Genomic DNA, 12,564 nt, shown 5'->3' with positions numbered 1-12,564 from the left:
GGGTGCTATGGGAGAGGAAGGACCCATAGACTCAGTCTAGGTGGGGTATGGGAAGGAGGGGCCCAGGGGAAGGGAATCTAGGAAGTGAGGTTGGAAAAGTGAGGCAGAAGCAAGGGTCTGTGCCAATGTCCCAGGGAGGGAGCAGCCCACATTTGCACCTGGCGTGGTCGGTTTACGATGGGTGGGAAGTGCCGGCCAGATCCTAGGGCCTTTCTTCACCGGGGCCAAGGAGCTTGGCTTGATCTTGCAGGGCCCTGGGAGCCCCCTCAGCAAGGGTTTAAGCTCTGTGGAGTGACGTAATCAGCTTTGCATTTTGGAAGGATCGCGGAGCCCCAGTGTTCCTGAGTATCTCACTGCGGCGGTACCAGCCAGATGTGGGGGTTTGTCTGTACACTGAGTGATGGCTGCATATGCTGGGCAGTGAGCTGGGGTTTGCATGGGGGTGGGGAGGGACGGGGAGGAGGCAGGGATGCACGTTTGTGAACAGTTCTGGTCGGGACCTGGGAGCGGAGGAAGTTAGCGATTCTTGAGTGACTCTCATGCGTCAGCTTTCCATATATTACCTCAATTAATTGTTATACCATTGCTATGAAGTAGATATTATTATCCCCATTTTGTAGGTGAGGAACGCTAGACTAGAGAGGTTAAATAGCTCGAAGGGACTAGGGAGTAAATAGCAGAGCAAAAAGTCCAGCCTGCCCCCTCCCCGCCCCAAAGCCCACCTCACTAGAATTTCTGCCCATTCCTGCCTCCTCCCACTGGAAGGACTGACTAATTCAGCCCCTTCACTTGACAGATGAGGAAACCAACCTGGGCTCAAGGCTGTTCCTGCTGAATTTGTTACTGTTTCCCAGCTGCTCCAAGTCACTGTGGATCAGACTCTTCCCTTTCAGAGTATTAGTGACGCCTCCCGACTCAGTGCTACCGGCAGATTCGATAAGCATATTTTACATTCCTTTGCTCAGCCCGTCAGCAAAGATATTGAATGAAACAGGCCCCACGACAGATGCGAGAATGAACCGCTTGATACGCCTCCTTGAGGGGCACGCCCCGAGCCATCTGCTCACCCTTCTCAGTGTATTACCCCTCTCACTTGTGGGTGTGAATGCAGGCAGACCCAGAGCTGAAGGTATCGCCACCTCCCTTTGCCCCGCGATGTCGCTGTATCCCGGAAGAATGACGCGTTGACCGAAAACGGCACGCTTTTCACAAAGCCGTGCTTCGGGGCTAGATGGAAAGGGTATGGGCCAGAGTCGCTCAGACCTCGGTGCGACTCCCCACCTGGACTCTCGTGGAGACTCGTTTTCCGAAGCACACCCCAGGGGTCCCGGAGGGCAGAGTGTTGGACTGGGCATCAGGTGCCGTTCCCCGCTTGGGCCCCGAGGGATAGGCTCAGGACATGGCCCTGGGGGCTCCCCGTTCTCAATACACCAGGACCTGGACAGATGGTCTGGCGTCAAGGTCTTCCACCTCTTCCTCTTGGGGGTGTTGCATTGAATTAAGTTCAACAGGGAAGGATGTGCTGAGCATCTCCTGTGTGTCAGGCAGAGCACGCGTGTGGAGGTGAGGAATGACAGCAAGTCTCCAGATGGCACAGGGGTTGCCTATCAGGGGCCCCCAAAGGCTTTCTCCATATGCTAATGGAAGCTGGGGCTTGGCGCTCCTGAAACAGCAGGTGTCTTTGTTTTTAGTCAGCGCAGGCAGCCTGGTAATTGTGGTTCCTTAGTGCTGATCTGAGGCTCTGATTGGCTTTCCCGTGTCTGATAAGTTCAGAGCAAAAGTTAGAAAATCAGATGAATCTCTTCTGTAAGAGATGCAGTGTGCTAAAGAAATAGTTCAGAGCCCAGAATTTCTGGGTGGTAGGAGTCTTTTCAGACCCCGTGGCCACCCAGACTGATCCTGACCCACCTCGGCACCCCCTCTCGGCTGCTACCTGTGCATTCCAGGCCCATGGGCCCGGCCACGAGCAGTGGTCAGAGGCTTGGCTAGGTGTGGCCTAGTGCTCTGCAGGCAAGTACAGGGGCTGGGTGGGCCTCCTGCTGCCGGGGAATATGTAAGCTCCCTCATCGAGGGGCATGTGGAGGACCCACTAAGTGCTGAGTCTGTTCTAGGCTCTGGGCATTCAGCAGTGAACAAAACAGGCAAGGGTACGAACCACTTAGTCATCTGTCTTCTTAAAAACCCGAGAAGCAGGCAGAATGGACACCTTCCTACTCCCATTTTATGGATGAGGAAACTGAGTTTCAGAGAGAACAGTCCTGGAACTAGCACATGGCCAAGCCGGGCTCATACCCATTTTGCTTTGCGTTAAGCCCCATGCCTTTCCACGACCTTGCGTGGCCTCCAGATGCGTTGTAAATGCCGAGTTACCTGGTCGGCACGATCAAGACGGCGCCCTTTTAGCCGTGGTGTAACCTGACCAAAAGCACCACCTCAGCTGAAGTTCACCATACTTGGGTAGATTCAGTTGGAACTTTCACCAACGTTAAGCTGCGTTGGTAATATTTTCTCTCTGTGTGATCCAAGTGATTGTTTCTTAAATGGGGGTGTCTGTAGGGTCTCAGAAGACAGCCCAGCACCAGCAGGCCTGGCTTACCATGGGGCATGTGGCCCTGGGCCCCCCTCCAGTCCAGGCCCACAGAGCTGTCATGGAGGCCTCCCTGCCACTTGGCTGTCCCCCACCTCGGCCTTTCTGCCCTCACAGTTTCTCTGCCATGTTTTCCTGAAAAGAGCCTCTCAAGGGTCTCTGGTCCTGGGGCAGCCTTTCTCTCACCACCCTGGACCCTCACCTCCCGTCCACAGCCGGCACTAGGCTCCCTGTCCTTGTCTTCTTTTCCAGACCTTTCTCGGCTGGGTTCCTTAAACTGTCTCTCCAGCCCCTCTCCGGCCCCTTGGTCCTCATTGCCGTGTCATTCTGCACAGCTTCCCTCTGAGGCTGACCATTTCCACCTCTAACCAAATCTCTCTGCGCTCGACTTCTTTGCATCTGTCGACTTTGCCTCTTGGGTTGGCAACTCCCTTTTTTCTTGTACCCACAATACACCGGCGTCCCCTTTCTGCTCCTCTGAACACTCTCTCCACCTCCTGCAACTTGACTGGAGTCTCCCCTCAGTGCTAAGGCCTGGGGCCTCTGTCATCTTCCACCCATATGTCCTCGGAGGGCTCCCGGACTCTCAGCTGCAGTGCTAAATCTCCCTCCTAAATCTCCTTCCTGGGCAGGTCTGTCCCAGATGTGCCTTGAATGGATGGATGGACAGAGCGGGCCAGTGCCACTCTTCCCATCGGTCTCATGTCTGTGACGGGTCGCAGTAGGTTTCCATCTGCATGTCCCACCATCACCTGAAAATTAATGTGGCAAACCACAAGCTATTTTGAAATCACAAAAAATGAAAGTTGAGTGGGACATTGAGGGCCACCTCGATTCAATCTCCTGGGAATCCGTGCACCTCCCCTTTTCTGTGGCACCAGCATGGCTCTGGGCTGGCGCCCTCCCCTGGGAGGACTGTGAAGATGTCTGTGGCTGCTGACGTCATGCAGGGCACGAATGGCAGGCAGCCTGAGGGGCCTCTGCTGGGTCAGGGTCCCTTTCTCTCTCCTTCCCCAGCACAGTTTTTGCTCATGATTAGTCATGCTGGAGCCGGCTGAGTCAGAAGCAACTTGTGGGTGGTTTGTGGCCAGGCTGGAGCAGTGAGGCAGGAGGACTTTCTAGGTTTATGTGTCTGCCCCACGAGACAAGCATTGCAGGGCTCGGCCCTGGCATGTGCCAGGTGAAGGGTGGTAACAAAACCGAACTCTGGTCCAAAATTCAGCGAAGGACGGGCATCACGATGAACCAAGACACGGTCCCTGAGATGCTCCCGCGGGGTAACAGGCACATGCAGTGCCTACGCGATGTGGCAGCTGCTTCAGGGCAGGTGTATGTACAGGGGCTGTAATGCCCTCCATGGTCTGTGGTACGCCTCCTTCCAAGGGTTGCGTGTACTTCCAGTAGACATCGCTACATGTCATGCTTCTCTTCCTGTGATTTTATTCTCTTCAATAAAGGTGATTCATTAAATACGGCATTAATCATTTTTGTACTTGTTTTAGATTTTTTTCATATAAATAAACTCATATCCAGAAACAAATTCTTTGTCAGAGCATGTGTTATGATTCTGTGGTTCAGAGAACGTGTCCACCCAAGGGAGAGCTGCGTTCTGCTGGGGCAGCGGGGCGGCTCTGAAGTCCCCTGAGGGTAAAGTTGACTCGGCCCTCAGGGGTGGCCCAGCTCTGCCAGTCAGAAAGCGGGTGAAGACCATCCCTGCCAGGGGGACCAGCGTGGCACAACCCTGGAAGTGTGGCTGCCCTGCGGGTGGGACACTGGGGAGGGCTCTGGGGTCCAGCCCTGGCTTTACAGGCTGTGTCTGTGCCCACAGGAGGGAGAGGAGCAGGAGGAGGCTCGTGGCAAGGAGGAGCGGCAGGAGCCCAGCACAACTGCCCGGAAGGTGGGGCGGCCCGGGAGGAAGCGCAAGCACCCTCCGGTGAGTGAGGTGGCGTACCCCCAGCCCAGGTGCGCGCGCAGGCGCACACACGCATACGCACACACGCTAACAGCACGCACGCGCATGCGCGCACATGCACACAACGCTAACATGCACGCGCACATACGCACGCACGCGCACATGCACACTGTAAATGCCAGTGATGTGTCCCGCAGGGATCTGGGCACGCCAAGACTGGGGCATGGAGTGTACCCCTCCAGCTGTAGAGCCCAATTCCATTCCCCATTCACAGGATCCCCAAAACCACCCCCAAACTTTCCTATTTTCTGCATCGAACTGGAGGCCCCTAGAGGCCAGGGGACTAGCGCTGTGGGTCTTGTGGGACTTGAATCAGGCCCCTGACTCTCAGCTTCTTTCTGGAAGGGCAGCAAGAGAGTGGGACTTGTTTTTCCCTAGCCTGCCTGCATGGGCCCCTCCCTCCCCATCCAGACACCCACCTTGGGCCTCAGCCCCACCTGGAGAACTTGGAGGAAGGGAACTGAGGTCTGGAAGTCCGATCAAAGCGAGTAGGGAAGAGATGCAGGCTGTTAAGAGAGGAGGAGGGCTGGGCGCTGTGTAAGTCCAGTGGAAGTGTAGACCCCGGGCTTCCGGGTGCCATTGCCTCTGAATCGGGGTGGGGGGGACTCTGGGGTTGCCCAAGATGAGGCGTGCTCCGGAGGGCAAGGCCCGTGGGCGGCAGGAACGTGCCTTCCTTATGCCTTAAACTCAGAGGCAGAACAATAGTTATCTGCCAGCTGCAGCCACAGCTGGTTCCTTTCTTTTCGTCCCTTCCAGCTGAGAACGGGGAACTTGGAGCAAGAAGGTAAAGAGAAGCCAGGAGCCCCGCATTTGTAACTCAGCCCTTCAAGGAAATGTTCTCAGCGGGGCAGGATTTTCCTCCTTGGGGCAGAGAGCAGGGTGAACGCGGCTGCAGTGAAAGGGGCGGCGGAGGGAGGGAGGGCGGGCGGCACCAGCTGGAGGTGAGGGGGGTTCTTGGAGTCGGGAGCTCTGGGAATCTGCAGGGCACTGAAGTGCACCACTGCCACTTCTGCTTGGAGATTTGGAGGGGAGGGGGGAAGAAGCTAAGTCATTTAACTGGTAAGTAATTTTAAACACTTTAATATTAAAGCAGACATGGATATTTTATGGCCTGGAATGAAAAATTCACATGCAGTTGAAAGATAAAACGGGACTTCAAAGGAATTTTCAGCTTGCAGCGGACTCCAGGCCATACTCCTAGATTCCCCGGGGGTCCCTCCACTCTCCTCCCCGCCCTCACAGGGCACCTGGCGGGAGAAGGTGGAGGGGCACGGTGCAGGCTGAGTCAGAGCCCACCTGTCATTCCGAATCTGAGCTGCACGTGCGCTCGAGATCTGCAGAGCAAACCCCGCCTTTCCCTGGCTCGGGTGCTGGGGATGGGAGCCACCACCTGTAGCAAATGGGACCTGGCAGCCCTTGGACTCACACTTGTGAGTCCCTGGAACCAAAGGGAGGGCACGTCACTGAGAGCTGGGGTGGGGCCCCAGGATCAGAGGGTGCAGGGAAATCAGGGGTAAGTGTGGAAGTGCGTCCAGAGGTGGACAATGAGAGGGAAGAGGGGCACGGCCCAGTGGGTCATACACCCCTGGCCTGGAACAGTGCCCAGCATGGAGGGAAAAGCACTGTCTTTAAAATCCAGCAGAACTGGGTTTAAATCCCAGCTCCACCACAGACCACCTGTGTGACATTGAACAAGTCACTGCCTGAAGCTTGGGTTCCCGCTCTGAAAAATAGAGATGATAAAAATGCATTCCTCCTAGACCCCTGTGAGAATTAAATGGGTTAAAACACCAAAGAGCCAGTGGTCAGCAAAGGTCGGTCCTGCCCTTACCCGAGACAGAAGCAGCAGCCCTGGATTTACTGCTTCCCAGCTGTGTGACCTTAGCAAGTTACTGAACCTCTCTGAACTTTTGCTTCCTCATTGGTAAAATACGGCTACCGGTAATACCTGCCCTGTCCACCTCCAGGGGTGCTGTGCAAACAGCAAAGTGGGCTCCAAATGCACAGGGCCAGCAGCGTCATAAACCGGCATCCCCACCCCCGGAGGGGCCAGTGGGCCAGGGGTCTGCAAGGCCTTTCGGGTGGGAGCCTGGCGTCGGCCTCTCAGCAGCTCCAGTGGGCAGCGGTGCGCATCCCATGCAGGTCAGTGTGGATGTGGTCCAGTCCTAAGTGAGGCCCTGGGAAGGGAGAGAGTGCGTGGGGAGGCATGGGGCTGAGGCAGCTGTCGTGAAAGGGACGCCTTGCATGTAGAGGGGAACAGAGAACAGCCAGCAGGTCTTCCCCGGCAGCAGGCCCGTGGACCCCAAGGGAGCCCACGTGGGGGAAGTTCGTGCTGCAGCTCAGGGCCAGCCCACGGTCTCCTGGGCCTCGGGCCACCTGGTTCACTTGTGGAGCAGGTGCTGGCCCAGGCCTCCGCCCCTCCGCAGCCGAGGAGCACAGCAGGGAGGGCTTCTGGGGACCTGGCGCAGCTGTGGCCCTGGGAACAGATTGACCAGGGAGCTTTAAAGCAGCTGAGTGTGTGTCATCGAGCTAAGCCTGGAAACGGGGTGGGAGGGTGGGCTTGGCTCAAATCCTGGCAGGTGGAACAGAGGGAGCAGTGCTGGGAGTGCAAACATTTGTGCAAATGTTGCATATGCACTGCTGGACGGGGAGGGACGAGGTGCATCCAGTGGTGTCCTCACCATCCCCCGGCCTGAGGCTGTGAAATCGTCTCCAGAATTTCCCCCGAGGCCTGCCTGTCCCTGAGTGCCTTCCACTTTCCCCTGCTCCTGTGTCAGCCTCCTGGCTGCGCCCTCACCCAGATCAGGCCCCACCTGCCCCCAGCATCTCTCTAGAACCCCCGGCCCTCTCTTTTTCCGTGACAAGCACATTACACCTACCGAGCACCTGCCAAATAAATAAGACTTATTTCAACCTAGTGTGCCAGAGGGGAGGCCCCACGTAATTAACTAAACACGGCCCGGGGCACATCGCTTTCAAGAATCTCTAGGCGCTTTCTTCTCATGGGACGAGACCTGGAGCCCTCCATTTGCCTCCACCATGTGACCCCTCCTGCCTCTGCACTGCTGCTCAGCGGCCACCTCTTTTGCCAAGGAAACCCCGCCTCTTCGCTGCTCCCTGATCACCCCAAGCACGCTCGTCCCGCTGCCTCGTAAGCTGTTCTGCAGCCCTCCCTTCTCTCTACCTGCCCGGTATCGCAGCCCTCCCTTCTCTCTACCTGCCCGGTATCACAGCCCACCAAGGCCTGTCTTGCAAATGAAGCCCAGTGCAGCCATCGTGACCCACGCTGGCTCTCCCTTTTGAACTGACCATGAAATTAAAATGAACACTAAGAAGTAAGACAAGATATCAGCCCACCAATCCCGGGCTTTGGTCCACACACCTGACTGCGAAGCACCAGTCTGCGAACTGTTTTGCTACCTGTCTGTACAGAACTTGAGACTCAGCATTTAGAAACCTTCATATCAATTTGATACTGTCGCCACATCCACAGTCATGATTTCGTGTTTTACAAAAGTACCATTTCCTGGTGGATTGGGAACTTAAAAAACCTAAACCAAAGCCTGGCTTTTCACACAGAAAAGCTGGTGGAGAGGCCTTGTCTCTTCCACCAGATCTGCCATTTAGAGGCACCCCCATTGCACTGTCTACCCACTCACTGAGGTCAGCGACCACGAAGAAAGGCTCAGAGTGGTGCAGCAGTCGGTTGCCAGCGAGGGCTTTCTGCACCGTGACCTCATCTGATGCCAGCGACAAACCTGTGTCGGGTAGGTGGAGGCCGCTGGCATTACCATCCCCACATTCAGATGAAGAGACTGAGGTTCAGAGAGGACGATCTGGACTTGGACTCCACACCTCCCGACTGCAGAGCCCATGGTGCTCATTCCCCCTTGCCACTACGGCCACACCACCTGGAAGACTGGGTATCCCACATTCGCTTTAAGATAACATATGAATGCAGGGCTGTTTGAAAAAGCGTGTAGACGTGGTCCAAAAAGCTCAGTTCTGAGAAAACAGAACTGAGCAGGGCAATTGACCCAAATACCAGGGAGTCTGCGGGTAAGTGGGGAAGGCTGTGGTGGTCTGAGGAGTGAGCAGTGGGCCCATTTCAACCGGGCGGCAGTGTTGGTCTGTGGCACTGGCCTCAGAGCCAGGATGCTCGCAGCGCAGCCGGAGCAGCAACAGGAAACAGGAAGCCGGCCTCCGGGCTGGGCGGAGCCTAGAAAGGGAGCTGGCACCTGGGTGCAGGGCCTGCTGGCTGGCCAGTACCCGCGACCAGAGGACGGGACAGCAGCCTGCAGGGCTGGTCGCTGCTGGCCAGAGAGTGTGGGCCTGTGTGTGGGTGTGAGCGTCGGCTGGGAGGAAGAGGCATCTTCCTGTTCACCGGCTCCGAGGACGTTGCCGAGTAACAAGTGAGGGTGTCCGAAGCTGGTTCCTGCCTGCTCACAGACCCAGCCTGCCCTGCGAGCGCCTTTGTCCTATGTGCTGGTTACCGCTGGGGCTCCAGGAGGGACAGTATCTGCCCTTGCCCGCCAGACCCTGGGGTGGGGGCCGGCCCTTCAGGGCTCCCGCCCTGTTTACTAGGTATATGCACTTATTCATTGAAAATTTATATTCATCAACTTCCTCCAGGGTTATTTTTGCTCAGTGGGAGCACTCTGAGGTCACCTCTTGCTAAGAATAACCCAGAAAGGGGGGGAGGGGGAGGGGAGGAGGGGGAGAGGGGGCTGGGAGCAGGCACCGAGCTCAGCCAGCCCCGCTGCCGCGTAGCTCACTCCTCGCTCCTCGCTGGAGGCTGGGCCTCCATCATAACGCCTGCGTGAGTGAGTTCCTGAGGGCCAAACGGCTCCACTTCAAAGCGAAAGACTTGTGCTGTAAGCTGTGTGAAGCCGGGGGACCGTTCCACTGCAGCTTAAGCCAGCCGAGTATCGTTTCCCTCAGTTATTGGGCCTTTGCAGTATCGGCTCATTTTCCCACCTAATATGACCGTTTGATTCTTAAGACAGAAATCAAATCCCCTCTTTGTGTCCGGGTTAGAAGGGCTCCTTCACTAACCCCTGGAACCTTGACTCGGTGACTTGGTGCCCCTTGTTTTTATGCACGAAACTTCCTGAAAGGGTATCTCCCATTCCTGGGCCCCGGCCCCTCACGGGGCATCCCTGCCTGTGAGCCTGCGTGGGCCCGCTGCTGCCCGTTGCCCTGTGTCGTCATGCTTTTGAAGGTGTGGGGAAAACAGGGCTGTCAGACATCTCGCGAGGTTAGAGACTTTCCTTGTAACTGTGCCATGCAGACTCCTCTGCTCATTCCCCCAGCTGATCATGTCAAACCAGCACTCACAGAGCCATCCAGTACCCCAAGAGCCTGGCCCGTGGTCTGGACCTGAAGTGCCGAAGACATTGGCGGGAGGGGCTGGACTTGGGCCTTCGAAGGGAGGTGACGTGTGGCCGGGGAAAGTGGGAGGTTTCCCCACCTAGGACCTTCCTGAGCAGCGTATGCAGGGACGAGTGTGCGCGGGGACGGGCGTGCTTGGGGGAGGCCGGACCGTGCGCGGACTGGCTTGGCTGAGTGGACGAGGGTTTCGTTTACGAACACCTTTGATCTTGGGTGGAGAGGTAGTTTGCAGGCAGCCCGAGGGTTTATATTTTATCCTCTCAAAAATGTGCTGTGTTTATCTGGAGGATTTTTGAGACGGTGGGAGGTGTGAAGTGATGGGCGTCATGTTTTGGGAAGCTCACTCTGGCATCCGTGAGCATGATGGGTTGAGCACAAGAGAATGCAGGGAGATAGGATGGGGCACATTGGGGCCAAAAATTGCCCCCAGAGCCTGTTGGGGGGCGGCCGTGATGGGAGAGAACTGGCAGGGCCTGCAGTGCTGGGCTGCGGACCAGGGAGAGGGAGGAAGGTGCTGCCAGCCCCCAGGGCCAGTGGCAGTGGTATTGTCAGAGAAGGAGCCTTCTGGAAGGGAGCAGGTTTGGCAGGGGCCCTTTCCAGAGGCTGATCTACTTATCTGGTCTTATCGGGGGAGCATCTGAGTGAAATCCCAGACTCTCCATTTTGTTTTTCCAAAAACCCCTGTTTATTTTCAGCCCTCCCCGGTCCCTTCCCCAGAGCCACATGTTCCAGGCCCTCTCCAGCAAGAGGGGTTCATTCCCTCCGGTCCCGAGCCCCGTGGGCTTCCTAGGACCCCGTGGGCGTCTCCGGAGCCCGAGCTGCACCTGCCCCACTCCCGCTGCTGCAGGGACCTTCCGCACACACATCTGGGCAGTTATTGACGTCGGCCTTCTTTCATCATCCTCACCTAGAGAATTTTGTGCGTTTCAGTCCTGCCACCTCAAGAAAGATATACAGAGATGGAAAAGCTCCAGGAAAGGGCAGCTACATCGATGAAGGGGAAGGCAGGGCAGCCAAGTGAGGACAGACAAGAGAGCTTACGGCTCTCCAATCTGGAGAGATGAAGCTGAGCGGGGCTGTGATTAAAGCTATGAAGTCACGCCGTAGGGTGGGGCAGGATGAGCATTGCCCCAGCGGGGGTGGGCGGGGGTGGGGAGACACACATCAGAAACTTTAGAAAGGTTCGTGAAGCATAGACAGGAAAGCACCATTTTCCATGCTGAGTTCCCTTCTCACCCAGCCTGTCACCCTAGGCCTGGACGTAGAGGTTGAGAACAGAAGAAAACTGCGAAAGAGGTTTACTTAAATACGACCTGGATCTTCTCTACATAATGGCTTTTTCAAGGGAGGCTCCAGCTCACCCTGAAATCCTTTGAGGTTGACTTCAAAGAGCACAGTCAGGCCCTCTTCCAGGTGGACAGGTGTCCCTGCTGGAAGTAGAACCCCGGATGGGCCGCCACTCACCAGGCATGCTAGTTCTTGCATCCATTTGTCACAGCTAGCAGGGGCCCCGACTGAGTGACCTCTAAGACTTCGCCACACCCTGAAGTTCTCTCCTCAGTCCTGAGTCCCTCTTCTCTCTCTCTCTCTCTCTTTCTTAAACACACACACACACACACACACACACACACACACACACACACACGCTGGAGAGATCTCTGGGGAGGAGGGTGGGAAGGAAGCTCTCAGCCTCAGTGGTGAGAGAAATGGTGGCACCTAGAAGTCATACCCAAGCTGGGGTCAGACTTGCCAGAGTTGGCCCTCTTTGGCCTCTGGTCCTTCTGTCCCTTGACCCCACTGGTGGCCCTTTTGGCCACTCCACTAGAGAAAAGGAAATTGGAAGGGTCAAGGTCCTGGTTCCAAAGTCTTGGGGTCCGACTCCATTCACCCCAGGAAGGCTGAGCAGGGAGGCATGTGGGCCTCTCTTGGGAGTGGGCGTGGGGGAACTCTCTGGCTTTCCCTGCCTCAAGGCCACTTCCGGCCGATCAGAGCAGAGGGCTGCCAGGGGAAGGGGCTGCAGGAAGGCCTGGGGCAGAGGAGACTGGGGAGCCCGGGCCCAGTGCCAACGCTTAGGGGACAGGGCTGCCCCACTTACGTGGACGGTTTGGCTGTTTCCTGAAACGAGAGTCAACTTGGGAAAATCCAGGGCGTTGGCGGCGAGCTGAAGGGTCTGCGAGGGACTGGAGTGAACGGAGGGTGCGAGTGGAGGGGGATTGTTGGCGTGTTTTTGTTGACATCACTCTGGGGCATCTGAGCACGTCTCTGCGGCTGGTGAGCGGGTTTCTCTGGGCCATGGTGAACCCCTTGTGTGTCTGTGCATGTGATTGCGTCTCTGTGTTTCTTTAATCAAGAGGCCATAGCTGGCCAGACGCCAGGGTCCCCGGCTGGCATAGAGCTGAGTGTTCCAAGTGCCTTAAAGGCACAATGGCGATGAGGGGGTAGGAGGGAGGGCAGGAAGGCTGGGGAGGGCGAGGTGAGGCCATCCCACATCTGCCAGCCTCTGGGCCTCCCCCCGCCGGAGCTCCCCTGGGGTCTGGGGGCAAAGGCCCCTTTCAGCAGCAGCTCCTGGCACAGGAGGAGAGGGTGAGTCAGGTGCCCAGAACCAGGCCAGAAC

The 12,564-nt window shown here is 56.8% G+C and overlaps 1 protein-coding gene across 2 annotated transcripts in view; it reads left to right on the top strand.

Annotated features, from left to right (window-relative positions):
• The window catches only part of LOC309833964 (DNA (cytosine-5)-methyltransferase 3A-like), a 61,504-nt gene that overhangs the window by 36,584 nt on the left and 12,356 nt on the right, over window positions 1-12,564 (top strand). For both annotated transcript variants that reach the window (XM_082672533.1, XM_082672532.1), the window contains exon 3: window positions 4,416-4,520. In XM_082672533.1, the coding sequence (XP_082528659.1) occupies window positions 4,416-4,520 (105 nt within the window). The remainder of the gene's footprint in view (window positions 1-4,415; window positions 4,521-12,564) is intronic.

Source organism: Grampus griseus, assembly GCF_964374135.1.
Source record: "Grampus griseus genome assembly, chromosome: 15".
NCBI lineage: Eukaryota > Metazoa > Chordata > Mammalia > Artiodactyla > Delphinidae > Grampus > Grampus griseus.
The sequence above is the reverse complement of the archived record's forward strand: the minus strand, read 5'-3'. Positions and strand labels throughout refer to the sequence as shown.